This window comes from Ananas comosus, linkage group 23, assembly GCF_001540865.1.
Source record: "Ananas comosus cultivar F153 linkage group 23, ASM154086v1, whole genome shotgun sequence".
Taxonomy (NCBI): domain Eukaryota; kingdom Viridiplantae; phylum Streptophyta; class Magnoliopsida; order Poales; family Bromeliaceae; genus Ananas; species Ananas comosus.
This window is the reverse complement of record NC_033643.1, coordinates 3923589-3949423: the sequence shown is the minus strand read 5'-3', so window position 1 is coordinate 3949423 and position 25835 is coordinate 3923589. Positions and strand designations below refer to the sequence as shown.

Genomic DNA, 25835 nt, shown 5'->3' with positions numbered 1-25835 from the left:
CGAAAATTTGCACTAAAGGCGGTGATGAACCATTCATTGCTTTCACAATATATATTACAAAGTCGGTTAATCGTTCACAGCCTTACTAGAAGAAAATTCTAACGTAACGCCCGCATGGCGAAAGAAGGGTTACTTTTCCAAATAAAATTTTGACAAAATCATTTTACAAATTGCAAATTTTTGGAGAATCATTTTATAAAAAAGTCCTCAAAGAACATCAGACAAAAATGGCTCTCAGGTCAGATATTCGTCGTAGCACTTAACAGGCCCCAACAATGAGGAGGCTTCTTTCAGAGCCTCCAAAAGGAACTCCAGGTGATCCTCGATGCGCGCGTGGCCATGTTGTGTCGGAATCTTGCGAAGAACCCTGCCTACGATCTGTAGCAGAAACAGCAAGACTGAGAATGGACGAAGAAAATGCTCCAGCAACTTCAAATTTTGGAGCTCATGAAGAAGTGCTATTTAGATATGGCTGTTGAAAAAGCACTAACAGCTTTTTTTTTCCATCATAGAATCGACATACTAAGCGGAAGTGGAAACCTTGGATTGGAGCTTATGTTCGCGGGTCGTAAAGTACATTTCAGCTTTCGACAACAGTAAATTTTTCGAAGTGTCAATTTGCTGCTTTTCATAGCAAAAAAGCTATATTAAAAACTAAGACAAACTAGCATTTAAAAGCTAGTAAAATCGCATCACGAGAAAGTGATATCAGGAAAAGTTTGAAGCAAGATAAAGGTCATGCTAAAATACAGAAAATCTTTCTGTAATATCCCCCTGCCCCCTTCTTTTTTATTTTACTTCTCTCTCATGACTCTCAAAAATATATTATTTTTGTCCCCTCAAAATTTCAAAAAGGATTTTAGGGAATTACAGAGTTCATGGAGAAGGTGAATGACCAACTTGCCCTTATTCTAGAGATTAATTTTTAATATAATTATATCATTTTCAACAGCACTTTCGGTATAAACGATAAAAAATAAACGAAACAGTGAAAGAAGTGACAGAACCCTGACAAAAGGGGGCTAAGTGCATCAACTTGAATTTTTACAAAATAATATGTAAGTTTTTGAAAGTCATGTTGGGCAAGTGAAAAAGCGAATATTTATGAGAGAGTTCTATGTATTTTGGCCTAAAGCTTATTTCAATAGTAACTAGAAGATATGATAATAAATATTAAAAAACCAAGTTGATTGTGGTGGTAAATACAAAACCTTTCGAGCATAACCACCGTAGGCTATCCCGCCAATCAAAGCTTGCTGAGAACCATCCAATTTGGCTGCACCACTCGTCTCCGAAGATCGTTCTGATAAATTCAAACTAGTATTAATTTAACCAATTAAACATCAATGAAAAAACACACATACATACATTTCTTTTCTTTCTTTTTTCTTTATTTATTTATACAAAATAAAAAGGAAATACATTACCAGGAAAGTTCACTGCTTGGAACAGACCCACTTTCTTTAGGCAATCTATAGTGTGAGAGTTGGTCCCACCAGCCACCTGATAAAACCCTTTAAAGGCCAAATGCAGTGAAACCACTGATTCAGTGAGGAAAATAATCTCGAAAGGTAATCAAATAATCTCGAATGTTCAAAGGATCTCAAATATCTACCATGAGGCTTATCCTGTGTAGAAGCCAAACGAACTGCAAAAGCAATCGCTTCTCTTGTCGCACCTCGACCGATGTCGCCGCTCATTGGCCGGCCATCTAACTAGTTAAACACAAGTGTACATTCAGAACATTATACAACATAGAAGAAAGATATACTTCATGTCCAAATGTCTAGTCCTTACATTTAACCCTGATTTCAACTTCGTCCTCGGAGTCCAAGTTTCATAAATTTAGTTCCTAAAGTTTGATTCTGGTATCAATTTTGTCACCAAACAATTTAGGACCAGAAGTTTGTCCCGTAGATTCAATCTCATTCAAGACTCAGTGTAACAGTACACACCCTCATGATGGTGTTGACATGACATCTTTCTCAAATTGTAGAATAGAAAAAGCTTAATTGCTAAGCTGAATGAACTTCAGACACTAAATTGCTGAAATTGAAACTGTCGGGTACGTCAAACTTTAGGGCTAAATTAGCAGTGAAGTCAAACATATAACCAAGGATTAAAATGTCTATCGGCACGAACCGTATGCACCATATCATGCCAACAAAATATCGGCACGATACAGTCCCCATACCAATGGCACAACTCAAAACCCTCTATTCTTAAAATTAGTAAGTAATATTCACAATAAAGTTCAAAAGATTTGATAAAAATATATAATAAATAATTGGCATATTTTGCTGCTAAAGAAAATAAATATTTTACACCATTACGTGTCGACACACATATATTTTTTTGTGGCCGACACGCATCAGCACGGCCTGGCACGCATCGTGTCGTACCGTGCCGGCAAATTTCCAGCACGACCCTATGCCACGGCACTTAAATCCTTGCATATAACAATAACAATAGTGGAGAAAATTTTTTTAACAAAAAATATTGACTTAGCTACTTAGCATATTAAGAGATATGATTGTTGACAGGTCAATACGCTATTCTTGTTAAATTCAATAGGATCAAAATAAAGCCATGCACTAGGGCAAGGATAAATTAAAACAACACATGAAAGCACTTACTAGAAGTCTCAACTATGCAATTGAGTGCACAGGTTTAAAATACCTCAGCTCCTATATTTCATGGTAGCAACTTGATAAGTTGTTCTATTTGATATCTTTGTTTCAAGTATCAAATCCCGTATCGTAATAGAAAAAACATGACAAAGCATTAGTAGGTATTATATGACCACAAAAATGATATTCAATTTATCTGAGGAAACCAACCTGCCACAGATTGTACCTACAAGGGTGAGACTCCATAATTGAGTATATAGCATTCATCACAGCAACTGTTGATGGACCAACATCAGGCAAACTAACCTGAAATATTAAATCTCAAAACAATGGTACCACATATAAACGAATCTGTCATCACTTGCCATTTATAAAAAGCATGAAAACGATAAATCCAGCAATGGACATTAACTTAAACTAGTGTAGTTTCAATTGCTACTAAAATGTACATTACGCATCTTCTTTGCTTTATTCTCTCTCATCTATCTTCCTAAATCCAGCTGTTTGTTACACTAAGTGTTTCTATATCCATAGATTCCATACAAATGCAATATAGAAAGACAACGGTACAGGAAAATAGAAAGAGAAATATACAGTATAATTACATGAGAATATGCCAAACATTTTCTTCACTTCCTTGTTTCCTCATACAATCAGAAAGAAAGTGGAGACTTAGTAAACTCAAGAAAAGGAATAGCTAAAACTAATAGGACTATTAAAATGAGGTAAAAGAAAGAAACGGAAGAAAAAAAGGCTGACATCAAAAAGATCTAGTATCATATTAAACTTCTTCTAGTGTGTGGGCTTTGTGAACTATCCAAGTTTAAAAGGAAGCACTTCAAATCACCATGAAAACATTTGAGTGGCACAAGTAGAAGAGACACTCTCTGAGTTACTAGCAAAGATATTTGATTTATAGAATACATCAAAAACATCTTGAGATTACATTAGTTTTCTCTATATTCGCCTGTTAGACGAAAAATTACATCTATATTGCACATTCCATTAAAGTACATTGCATATCTCAAAGAGATGGGGCAATTAAAGAGAAAAAAGAACTTTTTTGGTTATAAGTTGATCATCATGCAAGAGCACAAGGCTCTAACTTACTGCAATTAATTTCACATGGTCAAGTGAATCACCCAAGCTACTCCACAAATCACTGAACAAATCAGTGCCCCTACAAAAGCATTTCAAAAGCACATTAATATACTGATTAAACAAGACTAAAGTAAGTAAACAAGAGCAGTCCAAAATCACTCTAAACAATTTTCAAAGGTAAAATTCAGCATCACCTCCCACTCGTATGTATTTCTATCGCATCCACATCATCTCTACTTAAAAGATGAGATGTCAAAGAAGGATCCCTAACATAAGTCACAGCTCCTGAAATGGTTCAAGCAGAACTTTGCAGCTTCTAAAAGATAAGCCAAAAAAGGCAGGAACAATCAGATTAAGAAAACATTTACGAACACGAAACAAAACAACAAACGGTCAAAGCATTAAGGAAACAATTTTTCCATTAAAGCATCTAGCAAACTCCTTAGTAAACTCTTTCTTTTAGGCAAACTAAGTTAACAAAAGTGCACAATTTAGATCCTGCTTGGCCAGCTGGAGATTCTGTATTTGAATAGAGCTGCCCAAAGTATCACTAACAGCTTTTTCCTCACGATCTCTTCAGCAGCGTCTCACTGTAACAAAAGCTGAAGTTTCAAATTCAAGCTTTTGCTTTTGGGTCGTAAAAGCTAATTTTAGCTTCCTACCATGGCAAGAGTTAAATGCGTTTCCTTACCAAAATGCCAGGTTTCTAGAACCTTTAGCTCTTCAATATACAGAAGTATTCCACAAGTCAAATCATACAGAAAATTATTAGGAGAAAGGGGGGAAAGTCTAGCACCCACTTATTTTGTCATAAGGACAAATGGACAAGCACCGACCACACCCGTAGCATCGTTCTGTTATCACTCCGCTCTGTGTTAGGCACAACTCAGAATAAGAAATAGCCGAGAAGGTTAATAAGAGAAGGACGAGAAAGAATGAACCTATCAAAACCTTAATTTTATCACATGAGGAATCACTTTGTAGAGACTTGTTCCCCTTTGACGAACTCTCTAGTAATATTGCATCAGCAGGGCAGACCATTTCACACGGCCTCAAACAATCACGCGGGCAATCCTCAGGATCGAATTCTATGCAACAGAGGAACTTGAAACTATTAAAATAATTAAAAGATGAAGAATTCTAGCGCTTAATTGCAACTTGAGGGCAATCTAGTTTAAGCATCAAATCTCTTGATAAGTTAAATTTCAAAGCTCCTCGGAAGTAAAACAAATAAATCCCCTTCATGTTTTTTTTCTAAAATAGATTATAACGGATGAAATGCAACCAGGTACAAGTACATTATTTTAACCTAAGGACCTAATTGATTCTGTAAGATCTTTTAGATATATTTGAGTAGAGCTATTCGAGTAGAGCTATTCGAATAAGCACCGACAGCTTTTCTTCTAGCTTTTTCTCGGCGATATAATTGAAAGCTTGAACTGGGGCTTCTGTTTCCGGGGCCCTTTTTTTTTGTCTGCCTGCCAATGTTAGAAGCTTCAAACTTGCCACTTGCGAGACACATGGTTTCTTCTTCTTCTCAAGTAGAGAAGCTATTGCAAAACTAAGATTTCCAATTGTGCCCAAGGCAGCTGAAGTATAACCAACAAAAATAAAGACAGATTAAGCATATGAAATTTGGGTTTACTAAGACAGTAAATTCACCAGCTTTACGGAAGTGGAGGTCTTCTCGATCATCATTGACGCTAATCATCACCCACGGCCTCCGAACCCTTGCTATCGACAACGCCACATTGATCCCCTCATTCACCGCATTAACCACAGACTCATCGGCCGCGCAATCAATGCAATCCACTGATATCATTGCAAAAGTTTCAAACCTAATCGACATAATAATTAAAAAAAGAGGCAACAACAGATATATCCCTACAAAGTTTCAAAATTGTGTATTCATGCAAAGTTTCGACTATGAGTGTATCTCTGGAAAGCACTAAAATGTGCAAATTCGTCACTGCCAGCCGACAATTGTTTTTCACCATTACGACCATTATGCCCTTGAAAAACATAATTCTTTCTACCATTTTTCAAGAATTTAGGGTTCACACAGAATGAAATGAGAGTTAAAATAGAGACTTCAGAAATTTTAAAAAAAAGTGTTCAAAACACAAAAATAATATATTAATCTAAGGATAAAATGATCATTCTGATAGGAAAAAACATCAACTTTGATCAGCCAACTAAGGGAAAGCGCACCATATTTGATAATTATAACTTTTTAATGGATGAATTTACAATTTCACTATTTTGCATAATTTCAAATGCAATTGCCCCAAAAAAAATGGGGGAGGAGGCAGGTAAAAACCCGTCGAGAATTAGGGTTTACCTCCGGCGAGAGTGTAGACGAGGGAAAGATTCCTCACATCCGCCGCATCCTGGAAAGGGAACGAACAAGCCAACGAGGTGAGGAGGAGAATAGGCGAATTCTTTTCGAGGGTATCGACAAAGACGCGATTTTGAGCGGGGATTGGGGTTGGGGGTTTGGGAATCGGGGATCGGGGAAACTAGGGTTTTAGGCACTGTAACCTCGAAGCTGGCGCCGCAGATGAGCTTGACCCAGTCGCCGCGGCGGAGGGACTCGATGGGCGGGGGGAGGAGGACGGGGTTTCCTCCTCCGCCGCCGCCGCCGCCGCGGCGCTCAGCGGCGGACTCGGCTAGGGTTCCGACGGTGGCGCGGAGGAGATGGTGGGGTAGGGGAGGAGGAGAGGAGGAGAGATGAGAAGGGGCGAGGGCGAAAATGGGAGGAGCCATGGCGAGAGCGAGAGAGAGAGAGGGAGAGAGGAGAGAGAGAGCGCGCGCGCTCGAAGTGATAAGATGGTAGATTGATAGGAAGGTAAAAATGTACGGAGACCCCTCAATTACAGAATAAATGAAAAATACCCCTCAAGGTTTATTGGTTTTTTTTTGCTGGGCCTAAAATGCAGCAAATTCCTACAAATTCCTCTTTTTTTTATTTTACCTTTGACTTTCAAAATCTACATTTTATTTTTTTAATATTTTTAAAATATTTTCAGGGCTTTTTTTGAAAATAGCCCTCTGATAAATTTTATTTTTAAAATTGGCCCTGTCAAACTTTTATTTGCAAAAATAGCCCTCGCCCCGCCACGCAAGCGCCACGTCAGCNAGTACTAAAATGTGCAAATTCGTCACTGCCAGCCGACAATTGTTTTTCACCATTACGACCATTATGCCCTTGAAAAACATAATTCTTTCTACCATTTTTCAAGAATTTAGGGTTCACACAGAATGAAATGAGAGTTAAAATAGAGACTTCAGAAATTTAAAAAAAAAGTGTTCAAAACACAAAAATAATATATTAATCTAAAGATAAAATGATCATTTTGATGGGAAAAAACATCAACTTTGATCAGCCAACTAAGGGAAAGAGAACCATATTTGATAATTATAACTTTTTAATGGATGAATTTACAATTTCACTATTTTGCAAAAGTACAAATTCAATTACTCCAAAAAAAAGGGGGGAGGAGGGAGGTAAAAACCCGTCGAGAATTAGGGTTTACCTCCGGCGAGAGTGTAGACGAGGGAAAGATTCCTCACATCCGCCGCATCCTGGAAAGGGAACGAACAAGCCAACGAGGTGAGGAGGAGAATGGCGAATTCTTTCTAGGGCATCGCCAGAGACGCGATTTTGATCGGGGATTGGGGGTTTGGGGGTCAGGGAAACTAGGGTTTTAGGCACTGTAACCTCGAAGCTGGCGCCGCAGATGAGCTTGACCCAGTCGCCGCGGCGGAGGGACTCGATGGGCGGGGGGAGGTGGACGGGGTTTCCTCCTCCGCCGCCGCCGCCGCCGCCGCCGCGGCGCTCAGCGGCGGACTCGGCTAGGGTTCCGACGGTGGCGCGGAGGAGATGGTGGGGTGGGGGAGGAGGAGAGGAGGAGAGAGGAGAAGGGGCGAGGGCGAAAATGGGAGGAGCCAGGGCGAGAGCGAGAGAGAGAGAGGGAGAGAGGAGAGAGAGAGCGCGCGCGCGCTCGAAGTGATAAGATGGTAGATTGATAGGAAGGTAAAAATGTACGGAGACCCCTCAATTACAGAATATATGAAAAAAACCCCCTCAATGTTTATGGTTTTTTTTTGCGGGTGCTAAAATGCAGCCAATTCCTATAAATTCCTTTTTTTTTATTTTATCTTTGACTTTCAAAATCTACATTTTATTTTTTTAATATTTTTAAAATATTTTTATGAAGTTGCAGCATTAAATGAGAGAGCAAAAAAACAAAATCGCCCTAACTCTATTATATCAAAAAAATAATAATTTTTAATATTTTTATTATTTTAAGAAAATTTTTAATATAAATTATAAAAAATAAATAAATAGTGATTGAACTCTGATGAAAGAGAGTTAAATGTATTTACTTAAAATTTTGGGAGTATAAAATATATGGAGAGATTTTTTTATATTTTAGTCTTTTTCTTTTTTAATCGAGAGTCGTTATTTTTAACTATTTTGATTTTTTATATTTATTAAAAAAATTCCAAATTTAATTCATTAGTCGTGAACTATTAATTAGTCTGATTTTATCTGTTAAAAAATAATTAAAATTATTAAATTTTGCAAAATATTATTTAATTTTGTAAAATTTCTAATGTTTTAACTAATATTAGTTAAACGCTCTTCAAAATTACGAAAATGTTACATCACGTGCAGTTAGAAAATATGATGAAAAAATAATATATTTATTTTCGTTGTAATATCATATTGTCCTACCGAAATACTGATAAGCATATTTTTATATACTTTCGTAGTAATGCTATTTTATCAAACTAGTCCTTAATTTCCAAAAAAATTGCATTGAGAGGTGTTAGTGAGAAAAAATTATATGAAAGGGAAACTTTTTCTATGTCACTCTACTTAATTAGGAAATTATGCATCACACTTTAAAAATTTTAGTTATTAAAGTTTTGTTATTAATATTTTTTTCTAAATTTTTACACATTTATGCATTTGTCTTTGTCCACCTTAAGATTATCTCTAAAACATATTATTTCTTATAAAACAAATAACAATTATCAAAATCACTAAATTTTATTTGGATTCTAAGTTTTTATTTTGTTCAACGTAAAATCTGAAAAAATAATTTTTTGTAAAAAGATTTTTTTTTGGAAAAAAAATTTACATTTTGTAGTGTCTAATTTGTAGGGAAAAAAAAATTCATCAATGTTTATTTGGTTGAAAGAAAAAAATTCATATTTATTTGATTCGGTGAAAAAAAATAATTGAAAAAAATTTTACTAAGCAAAAAATGATGAAAAATAAAAAATAAATTTGTAGTTAAAAAAGTAATTTTTATCCGAAAATTAATTTTTTCTATTCGTTCTTCGAATCAAAACTTGAGTGAAAAAGTTATTAAGGAACTAATAGTGCAATTTACTCCTTTGTGTTTTGAAGAGCTAAGATATTGTATTTGTATTTAGAGCGTGTTTGGTTCGAAGTCGGAATCGGAATCAGAATCGGAATCGAAATAAGCTGGAATCGGAATCAGAATGACTCATTACCTAATTATGTTTGGTTCATCACCTGAATCAGAATCGGAATAAATCATTCCCATTGTCAGTGTTTGGTTCAAGTAAATATAAAAAACGTAATCAGATTAATATATTAACTTTATCTTTATAATATATTAATTTAAATTCAAATTAAAAATTAAATATTAAAATTTTACATCAAAATTTTGAAATGATGTCAAAATTTTAAATCCATTTTTTTTAAAAAAATTAAACTTTGAAGTTGAGTGGATAATTCGAAATATAAAACTAAATTTTGATTTATTCAAATTCAAACTTAAAATTACAATTTAAATTTTAATTTGAATCCATAAATTTAATTTAAGTTTTAAATAAAATTTGAATAAAACTTTATATAAATTAAAATTTAATTTAAATTCAAATTCATAAGTTAGATTTGAAATATTTGATTAAATTTTAATTTTTTAATTCAAATTCAAATTAAAATTTAAAATTTAAAATTTAATTTCTAAATTTTAACTCATATTTTAATTAAAAAAGTTGAAAAAATAAATTTAATCCGAATAAATATTCATTCCGTCCGAATTCAACTTTCAATCCGGCCTCCTAGGCCGAATTGAAAAAATGGGTGATTAGGGGATTCCCATTCCACTCGGAAATCAGAATCGGAAAGGGACTCCTGCGTACCAAACACCCACAAACCGATTCACCAATTCTGATTCCGATTGCAGGGTGAAAAAAAAGCGAACCAAACACGCCCTTAGAGTTTGGCTATGGTGTTTTGAAAAGTATTGAGCACTTAATATTTATAAATTTTTTATCGTTAAATTTATTTTTTAATTATTTTTATCCGTTAGATCACATAATTTTATTAACCATTCCTCCATCCCAAGTTCCCAACATTCCAAATTTTTATCCAATGAGTAAAAAATTTAGGAAAAACTTTAAATACCACCTCTGTAGCTTCGTATTTTTTCACTTTAGTACTCTGTGGTTTAAAGTATATCAATTTAGTAACCTGTGGTTTCGCACTTTCGTACCCTGTGGTTTAAAGTGCATCAATTTAGTATCCTGTGGTTTCATTTTTCTCTTTTCGCCGGCTCATTCGTTAATATTTCGTTAAATTATATACAAAAACTTTAGATATCCTACCTAGGTTTATCGAATATTTACTTTAGTACCTTTTAGTTTTAACTTTTTACCAATTTTTTTCCACCGTTAATATTTCGTTAAATTATATACAAAAAACTTCAGATATCTCATCTAGGTTTATCGAATATTTACTTTAGTATTCTTTAATTTTAACTTTATCACTAATTTAACGAAAAAAATTAGTGAAATAGATAATAAAATAAGAAAAATGAAACCATAGGGTACTAATTTGATATACTTGATATACTTTAAACTACAAGATACTAAAATAAAAAAAGTACGAAATCACAGGAATGAACGTGATACAGTTTAAACTACGGGATAGAAAAATAAGAAAATGTAAATAAAATAAGGGGGTATTTTAAGTTTACCCAAAAATTTACCAGCACTGATAAGTTGGTAAACTTAAAAGCGTAAGAGGTAAATTCTTTGGATTTGTATAGCAGCGGAAAATGGTTTACATCTTCTTCGTCCTCCTCTTCTCTCCTCCTCCCCCTTCCTCCGCCGCCGCCGCCGNACACTTTAAAAATTTTAGTTATTAAAGTTTTGTTATTAATATTTTTTTCTAAATTTTTACACATTTATGCATTTGTCTTTTTCCACCTTAAGATTATCTCTAAAACATATTATTTCTTATAAAACAAATAACAATTATCAAAATCACTAAATTTTATTTGGATTCTAAGTTTTTATTTTGTTCAACGTAAAATCTGGAAAAATAATTTTTCGTAAAAAGACTTTTTTTGGAAAAAAATTTTACATTTTGTAGTGTCTAATTTGTAGGGAAAAAAAAATTCATCAATGTTTATTTGGTTGAAAGAAAAAAATTCATATTTATTTGATTCGGTAAAAAAAAATAATTGAAAAAAAATTTACTAAGCAAAAAATGATGAAAAATAAAAACTTTAATATTTTTATAAATTTGTAGTTAAAAAAGTAATTTTTATCCGAAAAATAATTTTTTCTATTCGTTTTTCGAATCAAAACTTGAGTGAAAAAGTTATTAAGGAACTAATAGTGCAATTTACTCCTTTGTGTTTGGAAGAGCTAAGATATTGTATTTGTAGATAGTGTTTTGAAAAGTACTGAGCACTTAATATTTATAAATTTTTTATCGTTTAATTTATTTTTGAATTATTTTTATCCGTTAGATCACACAATTTTATTAACCATTCCTCCATCCCAAGTTCCCAACCCTCCAAATTTTTATCCAATGAGTAAAAAATTTAGGAAAAACTTTAAATACCACCTCTGTAGCTTCGTACTTTTTCACTTTAGTACTCCGTGGTTTAAAGTATATCAATTTAGTAACCTGTGGTTTCGCACTTTAGTACCCTGTGGTTTAAAGTGCATCAATTTAGTACCCTGTGGTTTCATTTTTCTTTTTTCGCCGGCTCCTTTGTTAATATTTCGTTAAATTATATACAAAAAACTTCAGATATCCTACCTAGGTTTATCGAATATTTACTTTAGTATCCTTTAGTTTTAACTTTTCACCGATTTTTTTCTACCGTTAATATTTCGTTAAATTATATACAAAAAATTTCAAATATCTAATCTAGGTTTATCGAATATTTATTTTAGTACCCTTTAATTTTAACTTTATCACTAATTTAACGAAAAAAATTAGTGAAATAGATAATAAAATAAAAAAAATGAAACCACATGGTACTGACTCGATATACTTTAAACTACATAGTACTAAAGTAAAAAAGTACGAAATCATAGGAATGAACGTGACATACTTTAAATCATAGGATAGTAAAATAAAAAAAATGTAAAACTAAAGGGGGTATTTGAAGTTTACCCAGAAATTTACCAGCATTGATAAGTTGGTAAACTTAAAAGCGTAAGAGCTAAATTCTTTGGATTTGTATAGCAGCGGAAAATGGTTTACATCTTCTTCGTCCTCCTCCTCTTCTCTCCTCCTCCCCCTTGCCGCAGCAGCCTCCTTGTCCACCGCCGCCCCCGCCGGAATCCCAACCCTTGACCCTGACCCACCTTCTTCCTCCTCCCTCCTCTTCTCCATACTCTCCCACCCGGAGTGGCCCTCCGACCCCCGCCTCCGCGCCGCCGCCCCCGCCCTCACCCCATCCGCCGTCGCCGCAGTGCTCCGCCGACCCCCGCCCGGGCTCTCCCCCCGCGCCGCCCTCGCCTTCTTCCGCTGGGCCCAACGCCTCCCCTCCTTCCGCCACTCCGTCGACTCCCGCCTCGCCCTCCTCCAAACCCTCGCCCGCTCCGGCCTCCTCCGCCGCGCGCAAGCCCTGGCCTTCGCTATGGTTCGATCCCACTCCTCCTCCCCCGATGAGATCCTCTCGTGCCTCGCCGCAATCGCGTCACTCCGTGATCTTGGTTTCCGACCGTCCCTCCGGTGCCTCAACCTCCTCCTCATGGCGCTCGCGCGGCACGGGATGATCGCAGAAATGAACAACCTGTTCGATGAAATGTGTAAAGGCGAGAGCTTTACGCATCCGAACCTCCACACCTACAATACCATGATCAATGCTTTTTGTAAGGAAGGGGATCTCGATCGCGCCAAGCTCTATTTGGGTTATATGTTGGATGCTGGATTCGAACCTGATACACATACTTATACGTCTTTTATATTAGGGTATTGTAAAGCAGGCCTCTTAGTTAATGCCTGTAAGCTGTTTGTGTTAATGCCGCTTAGAAACTGCCCGAGAAACAGCTACTCATATGCTGTTATAATTCATGGGCTTTGCGATGCTGGTCGGGTAAAGGAGGGTTTCTCGTTGTTTTCGACAATGGGAGATGATGGGTGCTCGCCGGATTTGCACATATATACAATGGTAATGCATGGGTTATGTAAGGCAGGAAGAGTAGAGGACGCGGAAATGATTCTGGATGAGTTTGGTCGAAGTGGTTTGGCTCCTAATTTGGTTACTTACAATGCTTTGATTGATGGTTATTGCAAGGCAGGGATAATTGATTCTGCTTTCCGGATATTGGATTTGATGGAATCTAATGGGTGTAAACCCAATCATCGGACTTATTCCGAGTTGATTGATGGGCTTTGTAGAGAAAAGAAGGTGCACAGGGCCATGGCTTTGTATAGTAAAATGGTTCAAGCTGGTTTGTCGCCAAACATAGTTACCTATGCTACGTTGATTCAGGGGCAATGTAAGGAGGGCCACATAGATTGTGCCTTTAGGTTGCTTGATTTGATGGAGGGCAATGGTTTGGTACCCAATGAATGGACCTACTCAATTTTGATAGATGCTCTATGCAAAAGCGGGAGAGTTGAAGAAGCTTATTCGTTCTTTGGCTCTCTCATTCAGAAAGGAGTGAAGGTGAATCAAGTGGTTTATACTGCTCTAATAGATGGGTTGTGCAAAGCTGAGAAGACCAATGTTGCTCGTGAATTGATTGATAAAATGGTGGCAGAGGAATTCTTACCAGACTCCCACACATATAGCTCACTTTTAGATGGACTTTGTAGGGAGAAGAAGTTACAGGAAGCCGTATTATTATTGGATGAAATGCTGGAGAAGGGAGTGAAACCCGTGACCGTTACATTCACGATTTTGATCGATGAATTGGTTAGAGAGGGAGGATCTGAGAATGCGAAGAACGTATTTGATCAGATGATTTCTTTAGGTGTTAGGCCCGATGTCTGCACTTATACGGTTTTCATTCGTTCGTATTGCCAGGAAGGAAGAATTGAAGACGCAGAAAACACGGTGGTCCAAATGAAGAAAGATGGGATTTTTCCGAACTTGGTGACGTATAACACCTTGATCAAGGGATATGCAAATATGGAATTGGCCGGTAGTGCCTTTGCCGCTTTTAAGAGTATGGTTGTTGATGCATGCAAGCCGAATGACGAGACTTATAATATGTTGCTCAAACTTTTACTAAGAAAAAAGCAGCTTGATAGTGTTCTTGTTGACAACATTGATACATGGAAAATAGCGGAGATGGATACCATCATTGAATTGATGGAGGAGATAATTAAATTGGGATGCTCTCCAACTATCAATTCATATAATGCGTTTATTAAAAATTTATGTAGAGTGGACCGCTTGGATGAAGCAAAATCCCTTCTTATTCGATTGCAGGGAGTTAGTAAATCTCCCAGCGAGGATACATATACCTCTCTAATAAGTTGTTGCTGCAGATTAAATATGCTTGAAGAAGCTTTGACATTTACTGATTCCATGATAAAATGTGGTTATCTGCCAGGATTAGAATGCTACCAACTTATTATTTGTGGAACTTGTGATCAAGGGAGCTTTGATAAGGCTAAGTTGGTTTTTAGTAGCTTATTAGAAAAGGGGTATAATGTTGATGAAATTGTGTGGAAAATTCTTATTGATGGCCTAATAAGAAGGGGGTATGTTGATGTGTGCTCCGAGATGTTATCTATCATGGAGGAAAATGATTGCCGGCCTAGTCCTCTTACATATGCTAAGTTGATAGAGGAATTCAAAGAGAGAGTTCATGAAAGCGTAAAGTGATCCTGAAAATTGTATATTTACTGTGGGTGGCCATATGGAAATGTTTCACTCATTTGAAAATATGGGTGAAATAGGGGTGTACGGCAAATCAGAGTTTTGTGTATTTTTATCCTGAGAGGAGGAATAACATGTCTTCACAAAGGGAAATGTGCACCAGCTTTTATAGGTGCATTTTTTCTGCTTATTGAAGATATCACAGAGTTCAATGATAAAGCTTTCGCTGCCATCTGGAACGTTCTCTTGTTAAATGAGAGGTGACTTTCTTTCTGCTATATGTTTGTTGTTTCTTGATTTGTGAAGTCATCTTTCTTTTTTTGTCTATAGATTCTGTCAAAGTTGTATGTAAAAGTTTAAGGTCATTCTTTGGTTAAATTGATGTTTAATTCACGTCTTTACTAAATTTGGAAACTCTTATTAATCAAAACTCCACAAAAGTTATTATGACTATGTCATGCAGTATTATGAATATTTTGATATCAAGTTGCCTTATGCTGTAATTTTGCTTATCTATGTCTATTCGATTGTATCAAACACGGCATATTTAACTTTTTAAGGATATTCCTTCCTTCAGGAAGAAATTTATTCTTCTCGGTCATCATAAATGCTTGAAAGGTTAAGTGATCTTTTGCTTCCAAGGATCTGATTTGTTTCCAGTACCTTTTAGTCATTTCATACTTTATATCAGGGTCTTTACTTTTCTTATTCTATATTCTTTGTTTATGGTCTCTTTTGCATAAGATTCTTATTCTAAATGCTGCTCTTTTCCAATAAGATGAATAAATGTGATACGTATTAATCCTTGCATTGAGTTCCATCTCTCTTATAATTCTTTGGGGTGGAGGTTAACGAAATTCACTTGAGATCTAAACAGGAATAGCTCTGCTCTTCTAGGTTAGATAAGCATTGAGATCCATATAGTTGACCACAGCAATCGTTGGGACAAAATGCTTAGGCAGTCAATGTCCTGGTAGTGCTCAATTGTCTTTTGAAGCCTCTTCTTATATTTTTTGAATTGAGATCCATTCTAACGTATTTTCATAAATGTATAAACTTCTGGCTATGTTATTAAGTACCGTGGTAGCTAATAACCTAAAATCTCTTATGGGTAGCGCTGTGATATGCATCATTTATTTCAATATCAAATTCATAGTTAACTCTAATGGGTATTGACAGAAAAACTGGTGATGCAGGTTATTCGATAACTTTCAGTCGACCGACTTCGTCGCCCATTTGCCACTCGGAACATTTTTTCTTGTAAGTAAATATTTGACCATGAGCATACCTTTATGTTTCAATTTCCATCCTGTTCTTTGAAGATATAGATTGCTATATAGTTGAATGGCTGATACTAATTATAAAAAGATTTCTTATTTAGCATATAGATAACGGTCATAGTCAGCAATTTTGAGAAGTTTAACATGGTGGTAAGCTTTAGAAATCATAAAAAATATCGGCTCAATAACTACATTGAGCAAGAGTGTAGAAAATTTCAGAATAAAATATGGAGTGAGATTGATGCCGAGTCATTTGTTTGCTTTCATTTCATCCATCTACTATACCTTACTTTCTGTTTTTTTGTGCTATTCTTTAGTTGTACAATTTACATTTATTTGCCATGGTGATTTGGGCTAAACATAATATGAATGCTATCACTAAGTTATTGGTTTCAAACCTCAGCGTTAGAAAGATGAATTGTAGGTTTGACACCACATGTAACGGTGAATAAGATTAATTTCCAATCTTTTTCTTTTCTTCTAGTTTTCTCCCTCTTCTTTTCTATCATCCTCATCTTTTTAAATTAATTTCCATACTACTACTAATCTCTCATCTATGTTGAAAAATGTTTTTACCTACGATGAAGATTCTCTCTTATAGACCTAATATGTTGAAACCCTGATCCTAGTGAAATGTGACAAGTTCGCTTTTTTTCTTTTGGATAGTGTTCTACAGAGCTAATTGGTGTTACAAGTTTTTCTTATGTATTGACTCTCGAGTTTTATCAAGGCTTTATCTGTCTTCATGTTTTTCTGCCCTGCAGTCCTATTCTGGCATTTTGTTGCAATCGACATTCCATCAGCCATCAAGCGGTATACGACACTTATTCTTCTTATTTTTTCTAACAGAAAATATTTACTCCTGTTTCTAGAAAGTAACTAGGTTAGCTAAATTCTTCATCGCTTTACTAATTCTTCAAGCAAATAAAGCTATTTCTATTGTTACCAAGGTGCATATCGGCAGAAATAATTCGCAGCCTTCGGAATTTATCTTGTTAATAGATGTTTCAGAATTTGTATCATGCATGCTCTACGAAGTTGATGTTTCAGAAATTTATCTCGTCAATAAATTAGATTCAACCAAATTGAGGAGGTACTGTATTATACCATTTCAACAATAGGTCAATAGCATGTAAATGCCGCATCTCAGATAGGTTCGATCGGGTTGGATTCATAGGTAAAATTCTAAGGTGAAAGATTGGGGGATGCTTGGATTCATTCATCATATAGAGTTTAAGAAGAATAATACATTGTTAAATTGTAGTTAGTTTGTATATCATATCTGCAATGTAGTTTCCTTAATATATCAATCATAGGGTTCACTTTTGCTTGTTCATCACAAATTTGGTGCAGATTATTTAGAATATATGGAGTACTGCACCGTATACTAAGGATCTGTTTGGTTGAGCTTCTGCAAAATTATAAACTTCGTGGCTGTCTGGCCCCACTTGTTCGCCACATGTTTAGTTTGCTATTTCTCGCTCCGCTCGGATTAAAATGATCGAAAATGGCGAAAGGTCCCGATTCACGCAAAAGTTGCATGAAATATAGGCCAAATTGGTCCTAAAGAGCTATCCCAAAAAGCACTAACTAACTGATTCTACATTTGAATCTGTCAGTAGCTTTTGGATGTAGTAAAAGAAAGATATAAATTAGAGCTTCTGATTTGAGACTCGCAAGCTTATTATTTTAACTTTGGTCGCAACCTAAGTGTCTAGACTTTGAGCTTATTTGATATTGAGAGTTTTATATATATAGATATATATATATATATATATATATATTTTATTATTTTCTAGTAGGGTCATAGAACTTACATTGGTATCTGATCATTGTGATTTTCACACGGTAATATCTTTTATGAAAATAGATGTAGTGCGCGTGCCGTGCATGCCTCAATTATTTTGTTGAGCTATTACTATTAATTTGTTTTGGAAAAAGGCAAAATCGATCCGATATATTTATTATTTCAACTTATTTCGTTAAGCGTGTTAAACTTATAAAAAGGGCGAATCCGTCCCATATATTTGTTATTTCAATTTAGAAATTCACTTAGTACCAACAATATACTTGTCAATTATTTTTACTTTTTTTGCGGGGGGAGGGGTGTAATGTGGCGGCACGGCCCACATTAACCGGGCCGAAACAGGCTAGGAGCCGATCCGGCCTGGTTTCAAATTCAGGCCGGGCCATGCTGGGCCCAAGCAATCTAGCTCAAGTCCGGGACGGCCCTTCGGCCCGAAAGGCACGGGCCATGCTCCGTGCCGGCCCTTTAAAATATTTATTTTTTAAATTTTTTTTTAAAAATTCTATATATGTAATATTTCTCATCTTTTATATATATATACATATATATAGAGTAGGGCTAGAATACTTTTACAAGTATCACCCAAGTAATACTTGTGTGTTTTTAGCCCTTGGATGGAGAGATGTGAGGTTGAGATGATGGGGGTAGGTGGAATAGTGTTTGATCCAAGGGCTATTAATAATCAAAAAGTAGATCCAATGGCTTAAAACCTAATAGCACCATGATGGTGATACTTGTAAAAGTATCATAGCTCAACTCCATATATATATATATATATATCAAAGTAAAAATCCCAAATATATAGTTTGGAGCTCTTATTGAACTGTAATAGTGTTTAGGACATTATACTTGTACAACTTGGCAGCACAAAAATGCATCATATCATTTAAGATNCAAAAATGACTATTTTAACGGTCGATGTGGCACGTTTTTAAGTTCAACGGTGTAGAAGTATTTAAATTATATGAAACTTTAATAGAAAATTTTACTTAACATCAAGAGTAAGAATAATACTTCCGATTTGAAATTTGAGTCATTTATCATTATTTTTTATGAGATTTTTTTTTCAGCCGTTCATTTTGAGGTTACTCGTTCACTAGGCAAATGAAATTAAAAAACTATGAAATTTGGTTTCTAGATAGTTCCAATAGCGTAAATCATGTTTAGTGGAACTGATCGCCGAATCGGACGTCCCATCATTGAAAACAACTTACAAGTACGGAGGCCTCCGTACTTTCGAAAGCATAGGAGCCTAGCGCGCGCTCTCTCTCTCTCTCTCTCTCTCTCTCTCTCTCTATATATATATATATATAATATTTTGATTAAAAATTTAAAATTTATAAAAATAATTATAAAATAACAAATATTTTAAAAAAATTTTAAAAATAAATTTGTATTATTTTTTGAAAAAAAAAAAAAAGAGATGGGTTTTTGGTCCAATGGACCAAAACTGTTTGGTCCATTGGACCAGACCCTCTCCTCCCTAGGCAGACCTTGGGAGGAGAGCTCCTCGGGAGGAGCCCAGGAGCTCTATCTTGGGGTGCCGGGCCGGACTGGCCCGGTTCGCGGGTTGTGCCATGCCGGGCCGCACACCCTTCCTAGGCGCGGCACGGTCCAGGCCTGCTTCAGGCCGGGCCGTCGGGTCGCAAAATGTAGGCCCAGCATGACCCAAATGTTCGGGCCGGGCCGGGTCGGGCCCATGATCGTGCCGTAGCCCGGCACAGGATTGTCCCGGCGGCCGCCCGGCCTGTTTTACATCCCTAGTGACAGGTTTGAGGGCGTGCAAATTGTCTTTGTATTAAAAATCGTACACCGGGTGTAGCATATATGATGATGAGGTGGAAGCGCAAAAATTTGTTTGGGTAAAAGTGGAGAGAGGTGACGTTGTTTTCGGCTGTAAACAATCACATTTACTGTTTAGTTTGTCGTAATAAAGTTACCGTCGAAGCTTGAGTTATCTGCAATAGGATAATTAACTTTGGCGCACCCTGTGCCGAAGTCAATTATGGTAAAAAAAAGTGAAGAAAAAATAATAAAATAATATAATGGAGAATGCTAGTCATATTTACATCTATTTAAGGGAAAACTTTAAATACCACCCATGTGGTTTCATACTTTCTCACTTTAATACCATATGGTTTAAAATATATCAATTTAGTGTCATATGGTTTTATTTTTATTTTTTTATTATCGATTCCACTAATTTTTTTCGTTAAATCAGTGATAAAGTTAAAACTAAAGGGTACTAAAGTGCATATTCGATAAACCTAGGTGGGGTATTTGAAAAGCTGATCTCCTCCCTAATGTTGTCGTAATGGAAGGGCAGCGAGGGTGCAAGAAGAACGAGGAACAGGTGGAGGAAGTGAAGTCGGAGCCGGGTCGAGGGAGTCGCGAAGGACGGAGGAAGGGAGCAGGATTGGGGAGGAGACAAAGAGGGTGGGGGAATTTGGTCATTTTATCATCATAGTTAACTCTGTATCATCCTGTGAATATTTTTTATTTTTTAAGGGGGCAAAGTGTAGGTTTTTAAATGACATGGGGGGAAATGTGAAAAATTAGGTTTTAATTGGAGGTTTTTTATAATTTAGCCATATATGTATATAGTTGAGCTGAAATGCTATTAGTAGCAAACGGATTCTATTGCCATCCATTTGTTTTTTATGATAGAACCTCAAAATCAACGATCGTCACTGTTGAACATGATGTATACCACTTGAATCATGAAGAAATCAAATTTCATACAATTCCGATATTATTCTTTTGTTTATCAAGTAGATACAAAAAATGAACGGCTAAAAATAAGTACTTTTTAAAAAGTGATGATAGAAATTTTGTAATCAAGATCAAGAGTATAGATCTTGTTTTAAATAGTTTAAAGAATTTTCTAATCAAAATTCAATTAATTTGGATATTTTTATGTCGTTAAATAAGAAAACATTTCATATTGATCATTAAAATTATAAAATTTGAAACTTTTTCATCATTAGGTCAAGGACATTGAAAAAAATTTGAAATCTAGCTTCTAAATCTTTCAAGTGGTATAGATCATGTTCAACAATGTCGATCGTCAATTTGATTTGGAGGTTCTATCATCGAAAACAAATAGGTGACAACGAAATCTGTTTGCTCCTGATAGCATTTCTGCTCAACTTTATAAAATACACACACATATATAGAGCTAAGCTGGTATACTATCGGTAGTACGGAGGCCTCCGTACTACTAAGTTGTTTTCAATGATGTAGCTTCGAAATCGACTATCATCTCCGTTAGATTTGATCTACACTATTAAAAGCATTTGAAAATTAAATTTCATAATTTTTCAACATCATTACCTATCAAACGAGTAGTCTAAAAATACACGACTGAAAATAAAAATCTCACAAAAAATAATGATAAAAGACTTGAATTTAAGATCAGGGATACTGATCTTACTCTAAATAGTGAAAAGAATTTTCTATAAAAGTTTCATCAAATTTAGATTGTTTTACATCGTTAAATTTATAAATGCATCACATCATTCATTAAAATTGTCAATTTTGAGACATTTTGATCACTAGCCAAATGATGTCGAAAAATTATAAAATTTAGTTTTCAAATACTTTTAATAGTGTAGATCAAGTCTAACGGAACCGATCGTCGATTTGGAAGCCGCATCATTGAAAATAACTTGGTAGCACGGAGGTCTCCGTACTACCGATAGTATACCAGCTTCTCTCTCTCTTTCTCTCTATCTCTCTTTCTTTCTCTCTCTCTATATATATAGAGTCCGACTACTATACTCTTATGAGTATAGCATTTTTTATACTCATAAGTTTTTGGCCATTAGATCTACCTTTTTGACCATTTTCATCCGTTAGATTATACTATTTAACCAACCAACTACTCAACCCTAAAAGACCACTATCATCCTAACCGGGGACTACTATCATCCTAGCTACACATCAATTCATCCAACGGCCGAAAATTTATGAGTACAAAGGGCTCCATATTCATAAGAGCATAATAACTGTACTCTATATAAATATATATATGCTAGGGCTACTATACTCTTATGAGTATAGAGCCCTTCGTACTCATAAGTTATTTTCGATGATGGAGCTTCCGAATTGACGATCAATTCCGTTAAATATGTTCTAGAGTATTTGAAACTTCTAAAAAATAAATTTCATAATTTTTTGAAATCATAATAAAATTCATCAAGCGGGCATAAAATGAACGGTCAAAATCGAATGACGTCCTAAAAATGGATGATCGGATTCTTTAATTTAAGATCGGAGTTATTGAACTTTATATAGGTAGTGAATAGAATTTTCTATCAAAAATTCAACCGATTTCGATTCTTTTATATCGTTAAACTAGCAAGTATTACATACTGGCCGTTAAAAAATGTTAATTTTGAGATCTTTTGATTGTAAGGTAATGATGTCAAAAAATTATCAAATTTGATTTTTGAAAGTTTTAAATGTTCTAGATAATATTTAATAATATGGATCGTCGATTCGAAATTTTTATTATAAAAAATAACTTATGAGTACGAAAACGATCGTACGTATAAGAGTATAGTACTATAGTAGTCGGACTCTCTCTAAATATATATATATATATATATACTATTGGCAGCTCGGTTGCATCAACTAAACATTTTATTAGGGAAGAGCCACGTTTGCACTTGATGGCATAAGCCAATAGAAATTTGCCACATGTCAAATAATAGTTTTGGACGCGCCCGGTGCACGATAAACGGACTCTAAATATCCATTAAAGATAAATTTCTCTAATACAACAATTTATTTAGATATTTTATATTACATATATTATATCATATTTTATTTTATAATATTAATTATTAAATATTTTATCAATTAGTTAATATTTTGTGCGGTGTGTGAAGTATTAGTATTCACTAGGTGAAAACAGAAATTTCTCCTCTTTTGAAATTATTATGAGTGCATCCTGTTAAACTCTCTCTACCCAAAGTGTATATTTGTACATACACCACATATCTAAAACCCATTTAATAGAGATTTTAAGATTAATTTATCAAATATAATTTATATTATTAGACTTTATTTTATAATATTAGTTATTAAATATTTTATCAATCATCTGCATTGTATGGAGTATTAATATGCACCAGGTGCAAGCGAAAAATTCTGCTCTCTTGAAATTATGAATGCATCTTATTAAACTTTCTCTACATCAAATGTATATTTGTACATACACCGCATGCCTAAAACCCTTTAATAAAACTTTTAAAATTAATTTATTAAATACAATTTAAAATATTAGATTTTGTACATGATATATATTTAATTAAATTTTGGTATTAAAATATTAATCATCTAATGTAATTTGCGGTGTACGGAGTATCAATAAACACCATATGCATGTGATACTTTCTCTTTCTCCAATTAGTTTTAACAAGGCAAAGATACCCTCACATATTCTTCAATTTGAATAAATTTTTAGTTAAAAAATTATTTATAAAGTAACTATCAAAATTAAAAATTTAATTGAATTATAAATAAAATTATTAGTACAATTTAACTTTACAAATACTGAGAGTTTTATAATGTACATAAGACTACTTTACTATTTTTTTATTTTTTATTAATTATTAATTTTTTTGATTTTAAAATTTAAATAACTATATATTTAAATTGTTTGAAATACTACCAACCTCTGGTGTAGCCTGTTGGTCAGCCGGCTCGGTTTTATATAGTAATATATATTATATTATACGTATATTATATATAGTATATATAATATATATATATATATATTTATATATATATATAATTAGCTGGAATTACTATTATGAGTAAATGCTCTTTTTGCTATTCAAGTTTTTAATTCCTTGGATTGAAAAGTCTGTACGGTCAAGATGATATTAAGTCGGTTAGAGTTAAAGTAGGTCCCCTCTAGGGTTAGTGGTCCTTACTTGCGCGGTTATATATTATCGAATGATTTTAGAAATAATAAAAAGAGTTGATCCAAAGGGAGCCTAAAACAATACAGGAGTTCTGGGGGGTGTTCGGTATGCTGTCATGTAGTCATGGCTTGGTGGATGAGTCCTCTAATATATAAAATTTTTTGCCCTTTCTTTAATAATATCCTAGTCGTCCCAACTCCTCTCTCTCTCTCTCTCTCTCTCTCATATATGAGCTATATATATATATTTCATACGCAAATCCACTCCTCACTATATAGGGTGACTCTTTATATATTATTTTGTCGTATTTCGTTTTACTTTACTAATGTACAATAGAGACATGCCTTTTGTATTTTGGAAGTTCCGGAGCCAAAGCACTTGCTAGATAATATATTTTTTTGTGCGGCACCATATTTTCGTGCTGCTCTCGACTCCACGAAGTTTTACTTTGATTTAGATGCTTCCGTGGATCTTTGCGGTAATCGCCGTCTACAATAACCTTTAGTGCTAGAACTAAATAGTTTAAGCACATTTTCGTTTCACGCACGCCAGATCGGGTGTTTGGATCAGAAACTACTCGGTAAGAAATCTTCAAGAGTATATAATCCACGACGACAATGCTTCTGTTATTTACACTATAAAATACACGTCGTACACGGATTTGGGATGCTATGTGCTCGTGTGTCGCTACGTCCAACTAACATTCGTAGGACCAACGAAATAATGGTATTATAACCTTATTCGGTAACTGGGCTTTGTGCGTAGAACGGATAAGGTACCGAGATACCAAGTTTCGAATCTTAGCTTTGATTCACACTTCTAGGGTTAGGGGTGTTCATGGTGCCTGGTCATTTCTGTCTCTATAAATGGGACTATTGAGGCAGGTAAATATGCGGTGTCTGTTGGGTCGGTGAGATGCTAAGTTTTTTCATTTCTAAATGAAATAAACGAAGCGGCGGATACTGTACCTTGGTGGGTGTTTCGTGCAATGGCATAGAGCGTGCCTTCAACCGATCATATCATGGCTAAACAAAGAAAAAAAAACGACAAAAATAAGAACGCTCATCTATTTCTAAACCCTAAACTGTTCATCCGAGCTCGGTTTCCTAAATCGGATTGATCCTTGGGTGTGAATCCGGGGATGGGGATATCGGACGATATGCGATCTTTCGCTTGCTTACATCTAATCTTTGGTTGTGTGTGGGTTACCTGGTTGCTGTGGCTCATTGTTGGATCCGGTCCTGAGTGTCATTGTGTGTGTTCGACATCATTCAGTAACTTCGCAAGTATACTCCTTAATTGCCATATATAGAAATTTAGTACAGACACCATGTTTTGCTGCTATCTTAGATACGGAAAGCCTCGTGTTTGGCTGATGCCGTTTTCGATAATAAAATTTTTTGCGACCATCGACTATCAGCCTCCAGCTGTAGACTTGATCTAGCGTCATTAAGAGTTTCTTAGAAAATAATTGGTTTTTACGAAATTTTTTGATATACTATTACTTAGTGCATCGAAAGGGTTCAACCTATTCAGAATGAGCTTATTTTACCATGGTTGATGTCGACCGGTTTATTCAACTATAACAGTGTAGAAGTATTTCAGATCAGACCCATATGATAATGCTTCGTGAATACTACGAACAACTTTTTCGGTATCAAGTATATCCTACATACTCGACAAATGATCAACTATGTTTCCACTTGTATCGTAAAATTTTGTCCCAGGGTGGATGATTAGATCATTATGTTTTTTATAGATTTTTCATGTGCAGCCCGATGTTATTTCGATTGTTTTTGTTAAATCCTTTCCGCACCTTCCGCCCGCAGAGGTCAAGAGGAGTCTATTCGAAAAATTGTAAAATTTATTTTTCTAGAAACTTTTGTCGCATACATATGTTTCGGTTAGTATACGAAGTCGTAACCGATGTCAGATTTGTCGAATTTTCTTCTTGCTGCGTT

The 25835-nt window shown here is 35.0% G+C and overlaps 2 protein-coding genes across 4 annotated transcripts; one reads left to right on the top strand and one right to left on the bottom strand.

Annotated features, from left to right (window-relative positions):
- LOC109728196 lies at positions 1-7711 on the bottom strand. 3 transcript variants are annotated; one of them, XM_020258554.1, is made up of 13 exons: positions 6273-6520; positions 6073-6121; positions 5394-5543; positions 4683-4819; positions 4532-4601; positions 3926-4016; positions 3741-3810; positions 2841-2936; positions 1616-1715; positions 1428-1514; positions 1212-1303; positions 541-621; positions 1-378 (listed from the first exon to the last, which is right to left on the bottom strand). In XM_020258554.1, exons 1-13 carry the CDS (start codon positions 6495-6497, stop codon positions 235-237), a joined length of 1392 nt encoding a protein of 463 aa, XP_020114143.1. In that variant the 5' UTR covers positions 6498-6520; the 3' UTR covers positions 1-234. The 3 variants fall into 3 exon arrangements, with proteins under 3 accessions (XP_020114143.1, XP_020114145.1, XP_020114144.1); XM_020258556.1 differs by lacking the exons at positions 541-621; positions 6073-6121; positions 6273-6520 and adding exons at positions 7268-7316; positions 7453-7711; XM_020258555.1 differs by lacking the exon at positions 541-621.
- Positions 7472-17219, top strand: LOC109728375 (pentatricopeptide repeat-containing protein At5g65560-like). Its single transcript, XM_020258768.1, has 4 exons — positions 7472-7617; positions 12262-15114; positions 16051-16114; positions 16899-17219. The coding sequence occupies exons 1-2, from the start codon at positions 7472-7474 to the stop codon at positions 14858-14860; spliced, it is 2745 nt and encodes a 914-aa protein (XP_020114357.1). The 3' UTR covers positions 14861-15114; positions 16051-16114; positions 16899-17219.